Source organism: Ananas comosus, linkage group 15 (genome assembly GCF_001540865.1).
Source record: "Ananas comosus cultivar F153 linkage group 15, ASM154086v1, whole genome shotgun sequence".
Classification (NCBI taxonomy): Eukaryota; Viridiplantae; Streptophyta; class Magnoliopsida; order Poales; family Bromeliaceae; genus Ananas; species Ananas comosus.
The window spans coordinates 9,574,562-9,597,098 of NC_033635.1; the positions used below are offsets into that span (position 1 = coordinate 9,574,562).

The window sequence follows — 22,537 nt, forward strand, 5'->3', positions numbered from 1 at the left end:
TAACTAAGGTCGTAACCTATTAGTGGATGATCTAGCGGGAAAGAAATAATATTATTTTTGGGAGCCAATCATTTGACCCTTTTTTGACTATTAGACGAATACGAAACATAAGTAGCAAATGGACTGAGTTTTGCAGCTTTTAGTGCCTTGGTTTTGAGTGAGGAGTACAAGTATCAATTTTCTGTAGTTTTTTATTTTAGTTTTTATTTGTCTTTTTTGTTTTGGTTGCCTTCAATGTTTGTCGAGGCCACGTTGCCTCAACCTCTGTAGTTAAATTCATCTGCTAAATGAATAAAGTGGGTAGCGTGCTACCTTTCTCTCATAAAAAAAAAAACAAAGATACTAACAGTTACTCTATATTAATTGAATTAGCACGGATTATTATAGAAAAAATGGTGATTAGCAACGTCTTTTAGCCCTTCGACGCACAAAAGTGCCGCTAAGTCAGCTGCCGACGCTTTCTAATGTTGGCCGGTGGATCGGTAAGTGTTGTGACAAGAGAAATATATGGACACATAGCAAAGCATGGGCAAAATCATCTCCGGCACTTTAAAGTGTTGTTGGGTTTGTCGCCAAATATACTAGTGTTACAAGCCGAATTCCTGGACACTGTCTTAGTCAAAGGTCCTTCTTCGTAAAGTGCGCAAGGAGGTAGAGTGACTACTGATGATGATTCTCGAAGTTAGCCCACGATTGAATCAAGCAATTTAGTTAATGAGGAATCGGAGTACGTAGGGGAGTTCAGAAACTACACAGTGTTTTTTGGTTTGGCAAAAGAGCCAAATGATGCTTATATGCATATTGCTTAAAATTATAAAAATGTTTACAGAATAGGGTGCGCCGCTATGACGTACGGTCTCAGAAGAAATACTAAAAAATTACTCCTAGCAAAAACAGTAAATGTAGAAAAAGAAAAGGGACTACTGTTAGGAATCCGGTACTTGCCCCGGTAACGGATCTTGTGAATCCACAATCTGCTCCGTTACCGACTGCTGTGGATTTGGTACCGATTGTTGGGATTCCGCAACGAAAGCGTCAAATCGAATTTTTACCATAAACCCGTCTCCTCAGCAAGCTGATACAATCATAAAAGAGAAAAATATGCAGATAAAATAAGATTTAATAAATAAGAGAAGATTACATCTGGCTCCTCTTCTGCAACAGAGTAGCTACAACCCGAGCCCTCTTTCTGAATCTTTTCTGTCCTTCTCTCGTCTTTTAATAATCTAAAAGACTACTTACTCATGGACGCACCCATGCACAAGGTGCATCCAACTCACTATCTCTCTCTCTGGTACGGCACACCCAAAGCTCCAGCCGTACCTCTCACCACTAATTAACTCCTTAATGCTATATATATATATATATATATAGAGTCCGGCTACTATGCCATCGGTAGCACGGAGCGCTCCGTGCTACCAAGTTGTTTTCGATGATGTGGCTTCCAAATCGACGATCGGCTCCGTTAGACTTGATCTACACTATTAAAAGTATTAGGAAACTAAATTTTATAATTTTTCGATATCCTCTAAAGAACATAACAAAAGAACATAACAAAAGAACATCAAATTTGGCAAGATTTCACACTTCCTAACCCTATAAACATGTTCTTTTTTTTATTTTCGTTTTAAAGAAAGAATTAAAAAAAAGGAATTACCAAAGAAAGAGATGGATTTGATTGTTTGATTGTTTGTTTATTTGTTAGATGATTAATTAAATATGGTTAATCAGTGGGCCTCACCTTATTAATTATTAATTTAACAATCTTTTATAAAAAAAAGGGTAAAAAATGCATATGCAATTGATCTTTTTCAAGCATATGCAATTGAGCAATCGTTTAACTAATTGAGCTAAAATGTAGATTGAGCTTAGCTTGTTTAATAAACAAACAAGCCCAATGTAATATTCTACATGCTTATACAAAAACTATTTTGAACGAGTAATTAAACATGAATTTTTTATTTTTTTTGAGAAATAGGTAGCACGCTACCCGTTTCGTTTATTTCATTTAGAAATAAACTTAGCTGAAAATGTGAATCAACTAGGATTCGAACTTGGGTCTCGGATACCAATCACCAAGCCCTTTGCCACTTGCTTTAGGACCACTTGCTTTAGGGACGGTCGATAATTAAACATGAATTGTTAGAAGAATTATATAGAGGTTGCTGTTTTCTTTGCTTCTAATTTTTACCTCAATCGGATTATTAAGTTTTCTAAAACATAATTTTTTTAGTTATTAAAGGAAATACGGCTTGTATGACGGAACTAATGCTATGAAAATGCTTTTTGTTAAATATAGATCATGCACATCACATGAGAGGTGTGATATTTGCTATGTAGACACAAACACTACTTATAAGTTAACTTGGTGGTCATTTTCCTTTGAATCATTCCATGTATAATTTATGGTGTAATTTATTGTAGTCACTTGGGCTGTTGGAGGAAACCAATTAAAATTCAAAGTACTTATTCAATTTAAGTATTCATTTTAGAAAATATATTTAATTAATATTAACTTCGTATCGAAATTGTCTAGAATTTATTGAGATAAGAGGAACACTACTCAAGCTCATGAGTCGGCAATTTTTTTTAACACTTATAATCAAAATTTATATACCTCTTTTTCTTACTTAATTTCCTATTTTAATTTCTTTTATTCTTGATCAAATAAGTTATAATTCAAGTATTGTGTTCATGGTTATAAAAATAAGCAATAAGAAAAGAATAAGGAAACCACTACTTCCTATTTCGCCAACACAATATTGAATCCTCTAGAAATTAAACCTAACAGAGAAACTAGGGTTTTCTTCTATAGGGAAAGGACGTTTTTCTTTAGGAATAGGACGTTTTGTTATTACCGAGATTTTGGTCTACTATTTAAAGTAGGTAAATACATATATATACATTTTGTTATTACCGAGATTTTGGTCTACTATTTAAAGTAGGTAAATACATATATATATATATACATTTAGTTATTACCGAGATTTAGGTAAACTATTTAAAGTAGGTAAATACATATATATATATATACATCATACATATATACAATATACATACATACGGTATACATATATATAATAATTTCCCTTCCCATTCTTATAGTATGAATAAGAAAAGTTTTTATGGATAAGATCAATTATCAAATTTCTATATGTGCTACCGCTTAATGTAAACTAGTGCAATACCGGCGCGTTGCGGCGGGTCACCTGTGAAGGTGAAGAACGAAAATCAATAAAATTACTGCCGAAATAAAATATTCCATTGGCTAAATAAAATATTCCATCGGCTTTGAATTTTCATACTATGCACGTTTAGCATATTCATCATCGCCTCTTTTCCCCTCCCTTTTCACTTCATTTTATACCACTTTTTAATGCACTAATAATAATAAAATATAAGAATATAATTATATATTTTTTTAAAATAATAATAATAGTATAATGTAGAAGAATATATATATATATATATATATATATATATATCATCATTATTATTAATTACGGGGATGTACATCATTAGTCCCAATCCTAAGTAATAAAAAAATATATAATATATATATAGGAATCTTCGCATGAGACTTACCGCCTTATTATTAGAGCCAGCGGGCGAAGCGATCGAAGGAAAGCGAAAATGTGAAAACCTGCTTGGCTGTTCCCGATGGACTCCTCCTCCGCCGACTGCTGCCTCTGCGCGATCTCCGCCCTCCGCCCGCCGCCGCCGGCGAATTCGTCAGTCCTACGCCCGCCAGTGAACGTGGCGCGAACGTACAACATGATGAGACAGTGATCGGACAGCGAGCGGGAAAGGACCTGTACAAAATAGGGCACGGTGGAGGTGGAGGATAGAGTGCCAACACGTTGCTTGGGAGGTGGGCGGTTGTTATGATTCCGACCACCGCGCAACCCAATTATGGATTGATGGATGGCGCAATGGGATGAAGAATCGGCTTACCTGATCCGATGCCTCGATCTGATGAGGATGAAACCGAGGATCGTGGATTGGAGATGATGATAAACAGTATTCAATCGAATACTGATCGGGTATCAGCTGTGCGAGATCGATAGCTTCGATTGAGAATGGATCTGTGCTTGAGATGAGATAGAATTGGAGTGAGGAAGAAGAAGGAGAGATAGAGAAGAGGAAGACGAGCTAGAGAGAGAGAGAGAGAGAGAGAGAGTTGGGGAGAATGGGGGATTTTTATTCAAACTTCTCATAGTTTGTTACAGGTAGTTGCTACTATTTATACCCCTCAATATGGGGACCAAAATGTAAAAAGAGTACAGTAACAAGGACTGCAGCTTAATTGTGTTTATACTTAGTGGTTCCGATGGGCATGATCTAATTGAGATTGGATTGGGCCCCTCCCAGGCTTACCGCCATCAACTAATCCTTCCGGAGTCGGATGCTTAATGGATCGGTTGAAGTAACCAAACCCATTACTTGGTAACCCGGTAAGTACACTCCCTTCGATCTTATCGCTGCCGCCCTCCTTGTCTCTGCTTCTCTTCCTCCTTTCCCTCTCTGCTCCATCTACCTCCTATCCCTCCTATTCCTCGGTCGTAACAATCCCCTCCCCTTAGCACATCCTTGTCCTCAAGGATCGAACGCCGGAAACTGCGAGATTAGGAAACGGTAGTCCTCCCAGGTCGCCGACTCTTCAGGCAAGTTGGTCCATTTGACCAAGACTTTGGTAGCCGCCCGATCTCCTGCACGGACCATCTTCCGCTCCAGTATCCTTTCTGGTTCTGCAAGTAACTGCCCTTCCTCCCCCACCAACGGTATTGTAGGGGTCACTTGTGCTTTTTCCTTGGGACTTCTTTTGAGTAGTGATACATGGAAAACTGGGTGGATTTTTGATCCCTCAGGTAACCTTAGCCTATAAGCGACTGCCCCGATCTTCTCGGTTATCTCGTAAGGCCCAAAGTAGCGTGAACAAAGCTTAAGGTTTTTTCGAACTGCCACCGAGAGCTGTCGATAGGGTTGCAATTTCAAGTATACCCAATCTCCAACTTTGAACTCTCGATCTGTTCGCCTCCTGTCAGCAAACTGTTTCATACGATTCTGAGCCTTTTGCAAATTGTCCCTGAGCTCCCGTGTTAGCTTCTCCCTCTCCTTTCCCCAATCCTGTACCACCCCCACTGTACTCTTATCAAGGTTACCAATCATATAGTTAGGGGGCGATTGCCCGTAAAGAGCCTGGTAAGGAGAAGTCTCCAAGGATGTATGATAATTGGTGTTGTACCACCATTCAGCATGGATCAACCAGTGAAACCACTTCCTGGGGTGTTGGAAACACAAACAGCGAAGATAGGTTTCTAGACATCGATTTAATCGTTCCGTCTGTCCATCTGACTGTGGATGATATGCGGATCCCATGTGTAGTTTAGTCCCAAGCAACCCGAATAGTTCTTGCCAAAGCTGACTAGTAAAAATTCGATCTCTGTCCGAAACTATGACCTCCGGCAGCCCATGCAAGCGATATATAGTATCAAAGAAAGCCTTGGCCACCTCTATGGCGGTGAACGGATGGGTCAATGCGATGAAATGTCCATACTTGGACAGTCTATCTATCACTACCAGAATAGAGTCTTTACCTTCAGATTTGGGCAGCCCTTTGATGAAGTCCATGCTGATTGCGCTCCACATCCGAGTAGGAATGGGTAGTGGTTGAAGTAAACCCGCATACATCGAATTGTCTGACTTATTCCTGAGGCAGATTTCACATTTCTCGACATACTTCTTCACATCCTCCTTCAGTTTTGGCCAGTAGAACACTTGTTTCACTCGCTTATACATGTGTTGCCTACCGGAGTGCCCTCCTAACGGAGAGTCATGCATCTCTCGTAGTATTCTTTCTTTCAATTTCCCATCTTGTCCTATATATATCCTCCCTTTGTACCTGATCAGCCCTTGTTTAAGCGTATAGTGACCTTGGTCCGCAGGAGTCTGGAGTGTGCACTTAGCCAGCAGTTGCTTACAATGATTATCTGTTTCGTAACTCTTACTTACTTCAGTAACCCATTCCGGAACGGCTCCCGTCACTGCTTGGACCACCCCTTCCTCCACCCCTTGTCTCGATAAGGCATCAGCTGCGCAATTTTCCTTTCCTTTTCGATATTGAATCACGTAATCTAAGCCCATGAGTTTGAGTAGACCTTTTTGTTGAATGGCGGTGTTAATTTTCTGCTCCAATAGAAACTTCAAGCTCTCGTGGTCCGTCTTTATTATAAAGGGCTTTAAGCTTAGATAATGCCGCCACTTTGTCACAGCGACAAGAATAGCCAAGAACTCTTTTTCGTAGGTCGATAACCCTAGATTCTTCTTACTAATTGCTTGACTCAGATAGGCTATGGGCCTCCCTCCTTGACTCAGCACGGCTCCAATTCCTTGGCCACTGGCGTCTGCTTCTATCTCAAAATGCTTCGAATAGTCAGGCATGGCCAGCACAGGAGCTTCCGTCATCGCTTTTTTTAACCTCTGAAATGCCGAAGTCGCGTCTTCACTTCATTTAAAACTGTCTTTCTTCAAGAGCTCTGTTAGGGGTCGGCTTATTATCCCATAACCTTTGACAAACTTCCGGTAATACCCGGTAAGCCCCAAGAACCCTCTCAACTCTTTTACAGATCTGGGTAAAGGCCACTGGATCATGGCTTCTACTTTACTCGGGTCTGTCGACACCCCGTCCTCAGTGATTACAAAGCCCAAGTAATCTACTTGTTTCTGCCCAAAGAAACACCTCACCCTTTTGGCAAACAAGCTGTGATCTCGTAATATTCCCAGCACCTCTTTCAAATGTTCCACATGCTCCTGCAGGGTCTTACTATATATGAGTATATCATCAAAAAATACTAATACGAACTTTCTCAAGAAGCGATCAAAAATCTCATTCATGATAGCTTGGAACGTGGCCGGCGCGTTAGTAAGTCCGAAGGGCATGACCCGAAACTCGTAGTGGCCGATGTGGGTTCTAAAAGCCGTCTTCGGAATGTCGCTAGGATGCATGCGGATTTGGTGATATCCCGAACGCAGGTCAATTTTTGAGAAATATTTTGCTCCCCCCAACTCATCGAGTAAATCCTCAATAATGGGAATCGGATATTTATCCTTCACTGTGAGCTTGTTTAACTGTCTATAGTCGACGCAAAAGCGCCATGTTCCATCCTTTTTCTTAACCAAGAGCACCGGAGATGCATAGGGGCTATGGCTGGGCTGAATGATCCCTGTTTGTAACATTTCCTTTATCTGTCTTTCCATTTCATTCTTCTGCTCAAAGGTATACCTATAGGGTCTAATGTTAACTGGCGAAGACCCGGTCAGTAAAGGTATCCTATGATCCTGGCTCCTAGTAGGAGGTAGACCCTGTGGTTCCTGGAAAACATCCCCATATTCCCGCAACACCTCCTGAATGGATTCGGGTATGTTCTCTTCTTTTCCGCTATCTGGCGGAATCCACTGTGCTATTGCACAGCAACTGCCCAACTGAGGTTCCTGCAGCAGCTGTTTCGCGGTAATACTTCGCAATTGGGCCTTTTCAGTCATTCCCTTGAGGTGGATCTTCTTCTCCCCTTTAGTAATAATGACAGTATTAATCTCATAATCGAAGGTGATTGGCCCGTGAGCTTTTAACCAGTCGATCCCGAGGATCATACTTGACCCTTCAAGCCTTATCACTCGTAAGTCGGCCGAGTACTTTTCTCCTTGCATTTCCCAAACGTAGTTGGTACACTTAAGCTTACTTAGTACCTTTTGGCCATTGGCTACTGTTACCAATAGTGGGTTAGTAGTGGTTATGCTGGCCTTGGTCTCTTTCGCGATTCCGATATCAATAAAACTGTGTGTGCTCCCGGTGTCCACCAGAATGGATAAAGTTTTTCCTTTACTTTCTCCCTGTATCTTTATTGTATCTTGACTGTCCTCGGCACTTAGGGCATGAATGGACAATCCCAATTCCTCGGCTTCTTCTAATTCAACTTTGTTTTCTCCTTCTACCTCTTGCAAGCTAATCTCATCATAGACTTCAGTCACCTCAGGAACGGCTTGCAGGGCATTCACAACTTGCTGTTTACAAATATGGCCCGGGCTGTACTTATCTCCACATTTGAAACACAGTCCCGCCGCTCTTCTCTGTTCGATTAATTGCCGGTTGGGAAAAACCTTTTCTGCTGCAAACTTGGGTTGGTTCCTGGTGGTATCGGAATATCTTCCCGACGTTGCCGAACCTATACCCTTGTAATTGCTTGAAGGATTGGTGATACCTGCCAGTTTGAACATTTGCTTGTTCCTTTTCATCATAGCAGCAATGGTTTGTTCCTGCAATTTAGCTTGTTCAAAAGCTTGCGCTAATGTGCGGGGATAGAGCATCTTGACGGCCGACTTAATCTCCTCCTTTAGCCCACTTAAGAAGCTGGATAAGAAATAACTTCCGGAGAATTGTGAATCAGTGGTAAGGATCCGCGCTCTTAATTCCTCAAACTACTCTTGGTACTCTTCTACTGTCCCTGTTTGTACCAATTTGTTAAATTCCTCCACAGCATCCACTAACCCCTTAGTATCAAATCGTTTACAAACCTCTTCAGAGAAATCTACCCAACTGACCATTCCTTTCTCTGCCAGGTATCCTTGAAACCAAGTATCAGCCTTATCATCCAAATGCATTGCGATTAATTCCATCTTCTGGTGCTCCTTAATACCATAGAATTCAAAGTACCTCTCACATTTTCTCACCCAACTCCTTGGGTTGTCATTCATGAACATAGGAAAAGCTAATTTGGGATATGGAAATTGAGAACCGGATCGATTTATAGTAGATTGTATATGATGATCTTCCCTTGTATGAGAATGAGATGGGTTTGGTAATATACCTCGTTCCTCTGGATTGGTTGAAGAAGTAACTCCCTTGGTTGATGATGCTTGTGGTATGTTCTTCAGCAGATCCATAATCTGTTCCAGCTTCTTGGAGGTGTTCGCAGAATCTCTCTTCCAATCGTCATAATGGGACTGTCCCTCGGTACGTATCGCCTCCATCCGACTTGCCAGTGATTCAAACTTCCTCTCATTACCCACTGCTAACTGTTGTAGTTGCTTCTCTAGCACGTGAACATGTTCATCGAGCAGCTTCAAACGTGTTCCCTCGGCCATCGCCTTGCTCACGAATTTGAATCGGTTACCTCTCGCCGACCCAATTGTCGCTCAATCGTCAGCTGGATCCACCTGCAAGAGTGTTGCAGGCACCAGGTGGGAACTCGAACAGATGGTGGGCGTGTGATTTCCCAACCAATTCTGTGAGTTCAAGAACCGGGGTCGGCTCTTACAGCGGCTCCCTTTGTCCAGGTTCACCCAAAGGCGATCCTAGCAACTCGGGAAGCTGTGTCGACGTTGGATTCAACAGTTTTTGCAAAACCGGAGCCCTTGCGACTGCGCTGTACCGATCCCTGGGATCTCAACAGCTCTGATACCAACTTGTTATGATTCCGACCACCGCGCAACCCAATTATGGATTGATGGATGGCGCAATGGGATGAAGAATCGGCTTACCTGATCCGATGCCTCGATCTGATGAGGATGAAACCGAGGATCGTGGATTGGAGATGATGATAAACAGTATTCAATCGAATACTGATCGGGTATCAGTTGTGCGAGATCGATAGCTTCGATTGAGAATGGATCTGTGCTTGAGATGAGATAGAATTGGAGTGAGGAAGAAGAAGGAGAGATAGAGAAGAGGAAGACGAGCTAGAGAGAAAGAGAGAGAGAGAGAGAGAGTTGGGGAGAATGGGGGATTTTTATTCAAACTTCTCATAGTTTGTTACAGGTAGTTGCTACTATTTATACCCCTCAATATGGGGACCAAAATGTAAAAAGAGTACAGTAACAAGGACTGCAGCTTAATTGTGTTTATACTTAGTGGTTCCGATGGGCCTGATCTAATTGAGATTGGATTGGGCCCCTCCCAGGCTTACCGCCATCAACTAATCCTTCCGGAGTCGGATGCTTAATGGATCGGTTGAAGTAACCAAACCCATTACTTGGTAACCCGGTAAGTACACTCCCTTCGATCTTATCGCTGCCGCCCTCCTTGTCTCTGCTTCTCTTCCTCCTTTCCCTCTCTGCTCCATCTACCTCCTATCCCTCCTATTCCTCGGTCGTAACAGCGGTAGGCGAGCCGTACGGTAGACGGAAAGAATGGAGAAGCTTCGCCGGCGACGCGTCGACGATATATAGCATGGCGACACGGATGCACATTAATAAGTGCAAGGCGTTGTGGTGGAGTGGGCTAATTAATGAAACCGCTGAGGCAACAGAGAAGCCCTTAGCCAAATTAACGCGTGTGTGCCACATCATGCACAAAATTGGATTTCATTAGAGTTGTGCCAAACATGAAAACTCTCGAGTTTTCAACACAAAAACAATTGGGATTTAATTAGATTTGTGCCACCTCATGCTAAAAAAATATTAAAATATAGCAGTTAAATATGAGAATAAAAATATGAGGTAATTATTGCAGTAAAATATGAGAATAAAAATATAAGAAGTTAAATAATAAGCTATATTTATCTATATCTATATCTATACTACTTATAAAAGCATGAGTTTTAAATTTTTTCTCTTTCCAAAAATGTCTTTATCTTTTTTACTAATATTGTCATGCCCAGTAATTTTCAACCATCCATTTTAAATAAATCTTTAAATAATAATTTATTCTCAAATATAGATCTTAAGCTTTCGCCATTGGATCTCATCCAACGAATAAAAATAAAAGTATCTGTTATTTTTGTTGACAAAAATACCCTACATATCCGTTATCTCCCATCTACGCCGTGTTTCTCAAAAAAAAATTTTCTACCTACCAATCATGTAATACGTAAAACTAAACTTATCTCTTATCTAACCTAACGTAATACCCGCCAATCACCTAATACCTCTGCTAATCACTAAAAATAATTAATACCCGCCCAATCAAAACTAAATCGTTAATTAAATATAATTTTAAATATTTTTAGCAAAATATTCAATATTTAAATAATACCCACCAAAATATTCTCTGCATTCTCAAATATAAAATATATTTTATCCATTTTAAATAAATCTTCAAATAATAATTTATTCTCAAATATAGATCTTAAGTTTTCGCCATTGAATCTTATCCAATGAATAAAAATAAAAGTATCTGTCATTTTTGTTGACAAAAATATTATTCATATCCGTTACTCAAATATTTTTTTTCTATCCATAATACGTAAAACGAAATTTATTTTTTATCTAACGTAATACCCGTCAATCACGTAATACCTCCGCTAAATTTATTTCAGTGTTTTCTCAAATAATTTTTTTCTCAAATATTTTTTTTCTCAAACATAATATCTACCAAAATTAAATTTTAAATTTGTAATGCCCGCCAAAATTTAATACCCGTAAATTTGATAATTTGAATTTTAATTCATGATAGTAGATAGTAGATTTTTCCTTAATTACATAAAATAGTAGATTTAATTTTGACGAGTATTAAAATTTGGCGCGCCATAGAAGTGTTAAATATTGCTAAAAAAATTTAATACCTCCAAATCAAAAATAAATCGTTAATTAAATATAATTTTAAATATTTTTAGCAAAATATTTAATATTTAAATAATGTGTCATAAAAGCATAAAATATTTCTAAAAAATTATATTTGTCCAATCAAAACTAAATCGTTAATTAAATATAATTTTAAATTTTTTTAGCAAAATATTCAATGTTTAAATAATACCCACCAAAATATTCTCCGCATTCTCAAATATAGAATATATCTTAATACCCTTGCATATAATATCTACGCTAACCAATCTTATCTCATCATAATATTTTTCACACAATATATACATCATATCTTTTCTGTTAGCATATCTTTCTTACTATATTTTTATTTTCACCTATACGTTTCTTACATATAAAGAATATATATTTTTTCAGTAGTATCCTTTTTTTATTTTTATCTATATTTTTTTCAAATATTTTCATTTGTTACCAAAGTACATCGTCATCGTCCTACTCATTATCATTGCCTGTGTCGAAACATTGTCGTGTTCGCCACCTTCGTTATAATTAAAGAGGTATTTTAATTCCATCTAAAATTTTTTGATTAAATACTATATATCGAATCTATAATATTTATTTATAAAAATTATATTTTTTAGTATTTGTGCGACGTGCATTGCACGTGCACTTAACTAGTAATTGCAATAGCTCGAGTTTGAAATTGCAACTCATTAAAGTTTGAAAACTAAAACTTTACGTATCTCATACTTTCAGCAAAAAAAATATATTTCATTAAAATTCGAGGACTAAAGTGTTCTGTATTTTATAGTTTAAGGATCAAAAGTGCAATTTATCTTTTTTATACGTTAATTTTAATCCAAACAAAGATAAAATTGAGCATCGATCGGGTTTATTTATTTAGTAATTTTATTTGAGAAAAGAATATATTAAAATATTTAATAAATTTTAGAATGCCTACTTGTTAAAATTAAAAGTCAACCAATCACATTTTGGATATTTCAAAATATTTTAAAAGTAAAATTTATCGTTCATCAAACTATAAATATGGTATTTAAGTTTTATATTAAAATTAAAGTAAAAACGTACAGAACTTTTCTAAAGTACGAATTATTTTGAATTAGCTATCCAACCTTTAAAAATTTAATTTTTACTATCTAACCTTTTTATATATTAAGTTTAAGTCACTTAATAATACATTGACTTCAAAATTTGAATGTGTCGTTTACAATAAATTTAATTAGTACTTCATTCAATTTTTGCAACTAAATATATTAAATAAGTAATTAATTTAAACTTCATCCATCGCTCTTTTATTTTTTATTCTACAATTTATATTTAAATAATTAATATTATAAAATTAAAATTAAAATTTAATATATATAATATAAACTATTTAAAAATATGTATATATTTTAAATTTTTATAATAAAAGAGAAAAATTAATAGATTTTAAAAAAATTAGCTTCTCAAAATCAACAGAAAAGGAAAATAAAAAAGTAAAATTAAAAATATATATAAAAGAGGAATGGGCCCACCTCGGCCAGCTCGGGCCCACCTTATAACTCCTACCCGACCCCTTTCGCCGCCACGTGTTAAAAAACTGGGCTTTTCAAAATATTTTAAATGTAAAATTGATCGTTCATCAAACTATAAATATGGTATTTAAGTTTTATATTAAAATTAAAGTAAAAGTGTACAGAACTTTTCTAAAGTACGAATTATTTTGAATCAGCTATCTAACCTTTAAAAATTTTATTTTTACTATCTAATCTTTTTATATATTAAATTTAAGTCACTTAATAATACATTGACTTCAAAATTTGAATGTGTCGTTTACTATAAATTTAATCAGTACTTCATTCAATTTTTGCAACTAAATATATTAAATAAGTAATTAATTTAAACTTCATCCATCGCTCTTTTATTTTTTTATTCTACAATTTATATTTAAATAATTAATATTATAAAATTAAAATTAAAATTTAATATATATAATCTAAACTATTTAAAAATAGGTATATATTTTAAATTTTTATAATGAAAGAGAAAAATTAATAGATTTTAAAAAAAATTAGCTTCTCAAAATCAACAGAAAAAGAAAATAAAAAAGTAAAATTAAAAAAATATATAAAAGAGGAATGGGCCCACCTCGGCCAGCTGGGGCCCACCTTATAACTCCTATCCGGCCCCTTTTGCCGCCACGTGTTAAAAGACTGGGCTTTCATTATGTTTATAGATTTTTATGCAAGTTCATATCCAATTTAAGTTCACAATATCAAGACAAAAAATCAATTTATTTAGAAAAAAAAAAAAATGTTTGCAAAATTAATTCGATCCTATTAAATTATCAAATGAATCTATTCAAATTGAAAGGCAATAAATAAGTGCTCCATAATCATTCACCCACGCTATATATGAACAAGCTAATTGAACTTTTGAGTGGGCTATGCACTTTAATGCCTTTTAAAATTTAATATGAGAATGCATTTAGTTATCGTATTGAAATTTGTAGAGTAGCTTTAAAACATTCAATAGATCAAGTCATTGTTTGGGCATTTTACATATTTATAATCAAAGCACACGGGTTTATAATTAGTTAATCAGGACTACCAAACTAATTTAGTAAGTGATTTTGATCTCTATTTAATTAATATATAAATGTTAACCTTATCTAGATTGGTATTTTTGCTAAAAATTCTAAGTATAGAAAGAATGGAATTTGGATCTACTTTTGTAAATCTTAAGGGCGAATGTAAACTAGACTCAATGAGAGAATGTTGGAGAGCTTCTGTTGGAGAGTTTTCAAAGTGGAAAGCGTGAATTCTTCATAATAGAAACCTACTACTATTATATCATTTTAATCAAACCAATCGTTTGTTTCTCGTGAGTTCATATTGCAGTCATACTAGAAGAAAATAAGGGTGGATATCGAGCTAGCATTGAGACGATAGATTAAGTATGAATTTGATAGAGCAATTATTTTTTTTTATGGACGAAATTAAGCTAAAGATAATGGCCTAGTACATTGCCCTTTGTTTTCTTTATTTCTTTTTTTTAAGCAGCAACTCAGAGCTTTCCTGACCATGAGGGGTGAAAACATCTTGTGCCATCTCAAAAGATCCGAACTGAACCCTGAAACGCTTGTAAACATCTACAAACTCGCTCAAAAATTTCAAAATTTATTGGGAAAGGAGGCAGGCATTAAAAAAAAAAGTCCAATTCTTTTGAAGTTTGAAGGATAGAATTTCGTTTTGAGTTTGCTTAGATTAGATTAAAGAATTAGCAAAAGCAGTTTTCTCATGTTGGCTTAGAAAAGAAAGGTTTAATGTGTACATTTTCATTTCAGAAAGATCTACAAATGCCATGCCAATCATGACTTTCTTATTCTTCAAGCTAATATGCATGGTGTCATGTAATTTGTAGTAGTTGAATGATTTCTCTTTTTTTTTAAAAAAAAAAACACTTTTTCACAAGTTGATATTCTTGTAGAGGTGAGTAAAAACTTCAGCGTAGACATGCTAAATTTCTAGAGTTTGAAAATTTATGTAGTAATTGAGATGTTATGAAGACGGCTGAAGAGTGATACGGCATGTTCTTGTATGTACAGCAATTACATTACTTATGTTAAGTATGAACAAAAAGTATACCACTTAGTAATCTTACAAAAGCAGATAATAACTTAGATGAAGCTCTCATGGTTAGGATCTAAGTTGTAGGTGCGATCGTGACATATCATATGTCGCACTGAAGATTCAAGTAAGCTAATTAATCGATCGGTAGGTAGATATAAATCAATTAAGCCTAATGAGTGATCAAAACAAACTATATATGCAAAGTACAACTTGATTGCCGATCAGTAGGCCATTCTCCGATAACAGTGGCGCCAAATTAGGTGTAAGCGATAATCATAATCTCCAACACTCCAAGAATCAAATCAAAACCAATGATTAAACACTAGAATTTACAGTTGATTTGTTGAAGGCCCAGAAAAATGTATTAGATATATATTCAGCTGGAAACTTAGCTTGATCTCAAAGTTGCACCTGACCACAGTGGTCCCTGGAAACTTAGTTGGCTCCCATATACTTGAGACAAGAACATTTGATGCCTCAATCCATGAAAAAGCAACATGATCATATTTGAGCACATCCTCAAAGTGGATCTGTGAAAATATGCCTGATTCTTTCGGTAGAATCTTCTCAACCAAGAGACGTAAAGTTCATAATCCATGCGTCGTAATCTTTCTCACCGGAGACTTCAACAGGAAAGTTAATGTCATAGTGCTCTGGAAGCCTCAAAGGTTCTGAAATTCTCATGCCCGCTTTGTGTGGTGGAATCTACCAAATTGGTTGAGAATGATCTGGGGAACGAAAAAAAAAAATCGCTTCCTTTTCGTGTCGCAGGCATCTTGTTTAGTCAAACATGTTTTTTCCTTGGAAATTTCACGGGGTAAAACGAGTTCCTGATTCTTGTTCACATATGAAAATAAGTTACCTTGATCGATCATGACATGCAAACATTTTGGAATTTTTTCGAATCGCAACTATTACCGACAGATTTAACTGTTTGGAATTTTCACAAAATAGTACACTTGTTTCCTGCTTTTGCAATTTTTCGCCTCTTCTTACTTTTACACTATCACTACAACAAAATGTTTTTCCTTGCTTGGATATTCCTTAAAGTTTTTTACTTCAATATTCAAAAATCAAATGAAATAATTTCACAGTAAGAAGTTAAACTTGTGGGTCAAGATCGGAAATATTGCTCGGTCCCTCTCTTTATTTGCTTCCTAATGTTTTTCCTTTCTCTTTCTGTAAAGAAATGAGATTATTAGAGAAACTCTTAATGGTGAAGCGGAAATTTAGTTGCTTCAACTTCTAAAACAAATACGAACTTATTCAACTGTTCAGAAAAAGTAGTTTAAATGTAATTTTTGAGTTGAATGTATAATTTCGCTTGTAAATTCGTTTATCAGGCACTTCTTAGTGGACTTGCTATCTTTTCCTCAGTAATTATTATGCTTTATAGTCTTGAGATTAGTTCATAAATCGACTAATATCTTAAGTTAAGAATCGCTCTACTTCCCAGAATGTCACCCATTCTAGAACTACTGTAGTGCTAACATACTTAACTTTCTTAATCTCTTGGGCCTAGCCAAGTTAAGAACTTTAGCACTATTATAGTTTATTAGGATTATTCCAAACTTTAGAATGTCGCATTCCTCCACTATTTAAGCCCTGACGTCCTCGTTAGACTCGAACCCACTCACAAGCATTAAGCAATATGAAACTCGTCTTGGACCTTGTGGGGAGCTGTGCTCTACCCACAATAGTCGTCGGTCGGGGAACCACGCTCTGCCCTCTTTATGATCCTAGGTTAGCCAAAACTCATCTTACATTTTTTACTGGTAATTAGCTCTGATACCAACTGTGGCGCCCCACATCCCAGAGAAACACCCAGCCTAAAACTACTGTTGCTCTCACACGCTTAACTCTCTTAACTTCTTGAGCTTTTAACCATCGCCCAAAATGCTACAGCCGGTTAAGATGTTTAGCAATATTATTTCTCATTTTGAACTATTCCAAATATTAGAGGTGTCACGAAAAGTGCACAAAAACTGACTTCATTTGTGGTATGTTATATATCGAGAACATTAATTTTGCCTTTGCACACTTTGAATTTTGGATTCTCCATAAATATGCAGTAGGATTATTTGCTATAGAAGAGGCTAGTTGCATACAAAAGGGCGAGTTGTACATGTTTTTTATCATCTTTTTTGCGTATAACATTACAGTTGAGATAAGTCAGAAACAAAAAAAAGAAGGCACGAGAGTATCATCAGCAGGGAATAAAGCATTCGAAATTCTATTGAGACCAGTTGTGATATTAGTCTCTCGTAAAAGTTTAGGAATTGATGAGGAGAGGCACATCGAATTCATTAAAGCGGCGTGTGTAGATGCGGGAAAATCTCTGTAGCTGGATTGAGATTCTTAAGGATAACTCAAGTGGAAGATTTAGCTGAAATGTTCAGTTGCTTGACCTGCAAAATCAGTGCCAACTTTTTTAAATGTTTTGAAGAGTCAATCATATACAAAGCAGTATAAATATAAAAAATTACTTATTGCTGTAGAAGTGTAACTGCATGTAACATGAGCATTTGCTAAACATTTTCTTTTCTTTTTTTTTCATCTGTTTTTATAGATGAGATAAATCAGAAGAAGAAAAATGTATGAGAATATTGTCAATGGAGTAATGCTTCTATACTTTTTTTTTTTTATTACCGTTCATTCACGCGTATTCAACGGCTCAGATTTAGTTTTTTTAAAATTGTGACCTGCAATAGTAGGTCACTTTGGGAGAGGTACCGGTTACCAGGTACCTCAAAAAAGGATATTTTTGTCTTTTAATATATGAGCAATTTAGTCATTTTACATCTATTATATTTTCAAAATTTTTATTTTTTATTTGTTTCCTTTTTCTCTCTCTATCTTTCCTTTCATAATTTGGCATTTCATATAAGAAAATTTTCAAATAATTTGACAATATGATCATTGAATTTAAACTTTAAATAGTAATATGAAATTCCTCTAATTTAAATTTCACTTTTAAATTTAAAATTTAATATTATATTCAAATTTATATTTTAAAAATTTAAGTTTCATATAAATACTTTGAAATATGGTAAACAGAAATAATTGTTTGAATTCTAGTCTTCTGGTTTAGGTTTGGTTTTGGGTTTCGAAAAATTGGTCAGTTTTGAATTTGGATATGGATTTTTGAAATCCGTCGAGTTCGGAAATAAGTTTTGTGATTGTTAGTCAGATTCGAATTCAAATTCCTAACTATTTTTTTTCTCACCAATAATTCTAATCTTTTTAATTTATATGTTTAAAATTATATTTAAAATATTTATTAGCTCTAACAGTTAAATTATCATTCTGTTTAAAATATTTATTATCTTTACCGGTTCCAAATTGTTCTTAATGTTATTCGGTTCAATAGGTTAAAATCAGATTCTTGATAGAATAGGTCAAAGTCTGATCAGTCAAATCAATCGGTTCAATCTAGTTTTTAAATCATTGAATTTAAAATTTAAATAGTAATATGAAATTCCTCTAGAGAAATCTAGTTGTAGAAATCTTACTCTCTAAGTTTTTTATGCATTACGTTTTAAACTGGTGCGAATAAACTGTATTTTAAATCTTGGTAGAAATTTAGTTTTTAAATAGTAATATGAAATTCCTCTAATTTAAATTTCACTTTTAAATTTTAAGTATTTAATTTTTAAAATTTAAATTCATCGTATTTAGAAATAAAACTATTTCTAAAATTTCTATAATTTAAATTAATGTATAATTTGAGAAACACTAAAACATTTAAAGTAGATTCCTAAATTAATGCCTAATAATTGCATAAATTTGGTTAATCAATTAATTTCCTAAATTAGTGCTAATTAATGCATAAATTTAGGACCTCAATTAAAAGTTTATTTAAATATTGTATTATTTAATTACCAAACTAACTTTGAATAAAATAATTTTTTTACCTGCTAAGTATTAAAGTTACATTTTTACCCTCTATTAATCAACGGTTAAGATCTTTTTTATTTTTGTTAAAAAAAAGTACCGAATCATTTCTCTTGTCAATGAGGAATAAAGTACTTGAAACTCGACTGTTAGAGACGGGTTGCGATGTTTTGTCATGTGCAAAGTTTAGCATTTGATGAGGAAAGGTACTCCGAATTCGTTAAAGATGAGGGAAAATCTCCGCTAGCTAGATTGAGATTCTTCGCGAGGAGATTTTGATATCAGTGATCTTTGGCTTTCGTGATCTGCATCGAATCGATGAGAATTTGCGGATATTTGACAGCATAAATCTGCAGATTGATATCAGATTAGTGAGATCTGATAATTTATGTGTGGAACCAGAGGAGCCTAGAATGTCAAAATTCAGAAGCTAGACTTGTTCTCACATCTGATTTTGCTGCAATCTTTCTTTTCTTTTTTTTCTTTTTTTTCTGTAAATATGAGTGGAGGAGCATTAAAAACATGAATTAAGCTACTTATGATCAGTGTTTAGGTCTTTTGATGAGTATGTTATTGCTAGGTTGCTGAATCAATGATAATGAGGATTGTGGTCTACACTTGCCCTTACTTCTGCAAAAAGCCTCTCTAATTTAAGAAGCAGCAGCCATGTGTTCAACTGGAAAGGAAAAAGAAAAGGGAGTATTTACTGTGGTGAAAAGCTTAAATCTACTTTTTGGTCCCTAGGGTAGCTGAGCCTCAATTTCAAATATCTATCTATGCTGTAGATATTTTAATAAAATAATTATTATTGGTTGCTTGTGTTGGCTTAAAGTGACTAGCATTCTACCCATTAGCGGGAGTTCAAAGTTGGGCCGAGTCATGTTCGAAGTGGCGTAAAATTGACTGGGCCGAATTACAATCTAGATGTGTGGGCGTTGTATGCGTACGTTTTAAGTGAATTAGTTACGTATCTCTAACATATCGAACTTTTGGAATTAATAGTTAGCACTAACAATCTGACAGTTTGTTTGGTCCAACTTCCATTTCTCTTCTTCCAGTAGAGTATTTTGAACTAGCGGGCTCGAAATAAATAGTACTTCTACAAAAGCTCCAATTCAACCAAAAAGTACTAATTTCGAAAATAATTTAGTTTTGAAAAATTTTCCTTTTTCTTTCTTTTACTTATTATGTTGATGCTCAATTTACTGCCTTGAGTTGTCTTATTTCCTCTGCTTCACTCATCTCTTTCTAATTTATGGTTCTTCACTTAGTAGATGTTAAAAATAGTAGTGTCCTCATAAATAATGTTGCATATTTTCTTGGAAAATGTTCTATTCTACTTTGACTCTCCTTAACTACTTTACTCGCAAAAGTTCTCGATCACTAACCCATCCATCTCAACGTACCTTGCACTTGCTTCAAAATAATTACAAGTACTTATGGATCGCAAACACTAATCAACTATCTCAAAAATATATGCTGATATAAAAAATGTACTCATCGCACTTTAAAGTTTAAAGTTCAACCACAAGCTCAAGAATTTCAACCTGATTCAATCCATCTGGATATTAGATTTATTATTAAGTCTCTTTCTGTTAAATACATTATAGACCACAACCCCACTCAATTTATTGGGTTTTCCAACTCTACTTATTAGTCTCCTGAGTATATATATTATCACGGGACAAAATTAAAACTATTTTAGCCAATAATAAATAGTCAAGAGCACTTACTACTAAAATTGATTAAAATTGGATTAAGATGCATGGCTACTTTTTTTGGGATCAATTGGAGTTACATTTTTGAGTTCATAAAGAATATTACGAACTTTGTTGGGGTTACTCTTGGATATCAATGTAGACCTGACATGCAACAACAAAAAAACAAAAATAAAGGTAAAACTTAGAAAAAAGAAAAAAAGAAAAATGATTAAAATGGAAGTAGTGGTCCCCTGATGGTTCAGGAAGCACCCTACCAGCCCAGTGGAAGTAATAAGTAATATTGACTTCTTTTGTACCATTTGTTTATGACAACTGAGTATGTTTTTTTTTTTTTAGTATTATCTTAGGTTGTAAAAACATCCCACATGTACACACATGTCATCATGGAATTGATAAAGCATTTTTGGTACAAAAGCCCTGAGCTACAATTAATAACATTGTAATATAATTAATCTACACATATCCTAATCTTTCATCTGCTATTAACAAAGCCTTTGATATGTGTTAGCAGTTCATGGGTCCTGGGCTTAGAGAGATGATAAAAATTATGCAGGATTTGAAAAGCATGCCCCACTCCTCCATACACTACTTGCTCCACACTTTTCCCTGCTCCCCTCAATGCTTTACAAAACTCCAGGTTCCTATCCTTCAATATATCCATCTCAGATATGCACACAAGCATAGGAGGGATCCTCAGCTGCTCCACCCATGGGGAGCCCCTGGACAAGGGGTTGCACCAGGGGTGCTCGCGGCTCGCCCCCGCGGGAAGCGCCATCCGCCAGTAGGCGTCCGACGCGGCCAGCGTGAGCGCCGACCGCGCTGCGGATTGGACCGAATTCCGCTCCGACGCGGTCCGCGACTCCCCGCCGAAGAAGGGCTGGATCAGGATGAGCCCTCTTAGCCCGGCCGACGGCCCTAGCTGCACCGCGACATTGAACGCCACCGCCGCCCCCGCGCTGTCGCCGCAGAGGAACGCTCGGTCGAAGTCGACGTGGCTCCGCCACCACCCGCCGCTCGCCTGCTGCCTGACCCACGTCATCGCGGCGATTCCGTCCTGGTACGCTGCGGGCAGGCGGTGCTCCGGAGCGAGCCGGTAGTTCACCGACACGATAACGCAGCCAGCCGTCGTGGCTAACTGAACCAAGAACTCATGGTAGCAGCTCCAGGCGGCGGAGCCGACGCAGAATCCCCCGCCGTGGAAGTAAACAAGGAGAGGAAGCTTCCCCAGGAGTTTGGGCGCGTATATCCGCGCCCAAACTCCGGTGGTCGAGTTGTCGAGAGCACTGTCCCAGCTCATGAGATCGGGCCCGAGGGCCCAGGTGCACGGAACGTCGGCGACGGCGGGGAGGCGGTCGACGCGGCCGTCCTTGTAGAGCCTTATGAGCCCCTCAATCTCCTCAACCACATGGCCATGGCCCTTCCCTTGTGTTTGGAAGCCCACCCGAGGGTTTGACTCACCTACATGAATTGCACCCATCTTTCTCCTCCTCATGCAAATACCAACTTATAGTTAGTTCTACAAGTACATCCCATAGGTTGTGGGGGTTAGTTTCTTATATATATTTATATGAATTTAAAAAGGATTTATTCCGCGTGTTCGACAAGTGGGCGTCGGCGATTCCGCCAACGTGGCGAGCTTGGTGCAAGTTAAGAACTGAACGCAACTTAATAAGAAAGGGTTATTAGTCACCAACCAATATAGAGCACCAAAGTGGGGGTGGGTGGTGGTGTGCATTTCTCCCTTTTTCCAAA

General features: G+C 36.5%; 1 protein-coding gene across 1 annotated transcript; it reads right to left on the reverse strand.

Moving 5' to 3' along the window:
- On the reverse strand, nt 21,167-22,302 carry LOC109721373 (probable carboxylesterase 17). Its single transcript, XM_020248959.1, has one exon. It carries the CDS (start codon nt 22,275-22,277, stop codon nt 21,258-21,260), a length of 1,020 nt encoding a protein of 339 aa, XP_020104548.1. The 5' UTR covers nt 22,278-22,302; the 3' UTR covers nt 21,167-21,257.

What these genes read in the sequence shown, in the direction of transcription:
- LOC109721373 (XM_020248959.1), bottom strand. Translation starts at nt 22,277, where the DNA reads ATGAGGAGGAGAAAGATGGGTGCAATTCATGTAGGTGAGTCAAACCCT.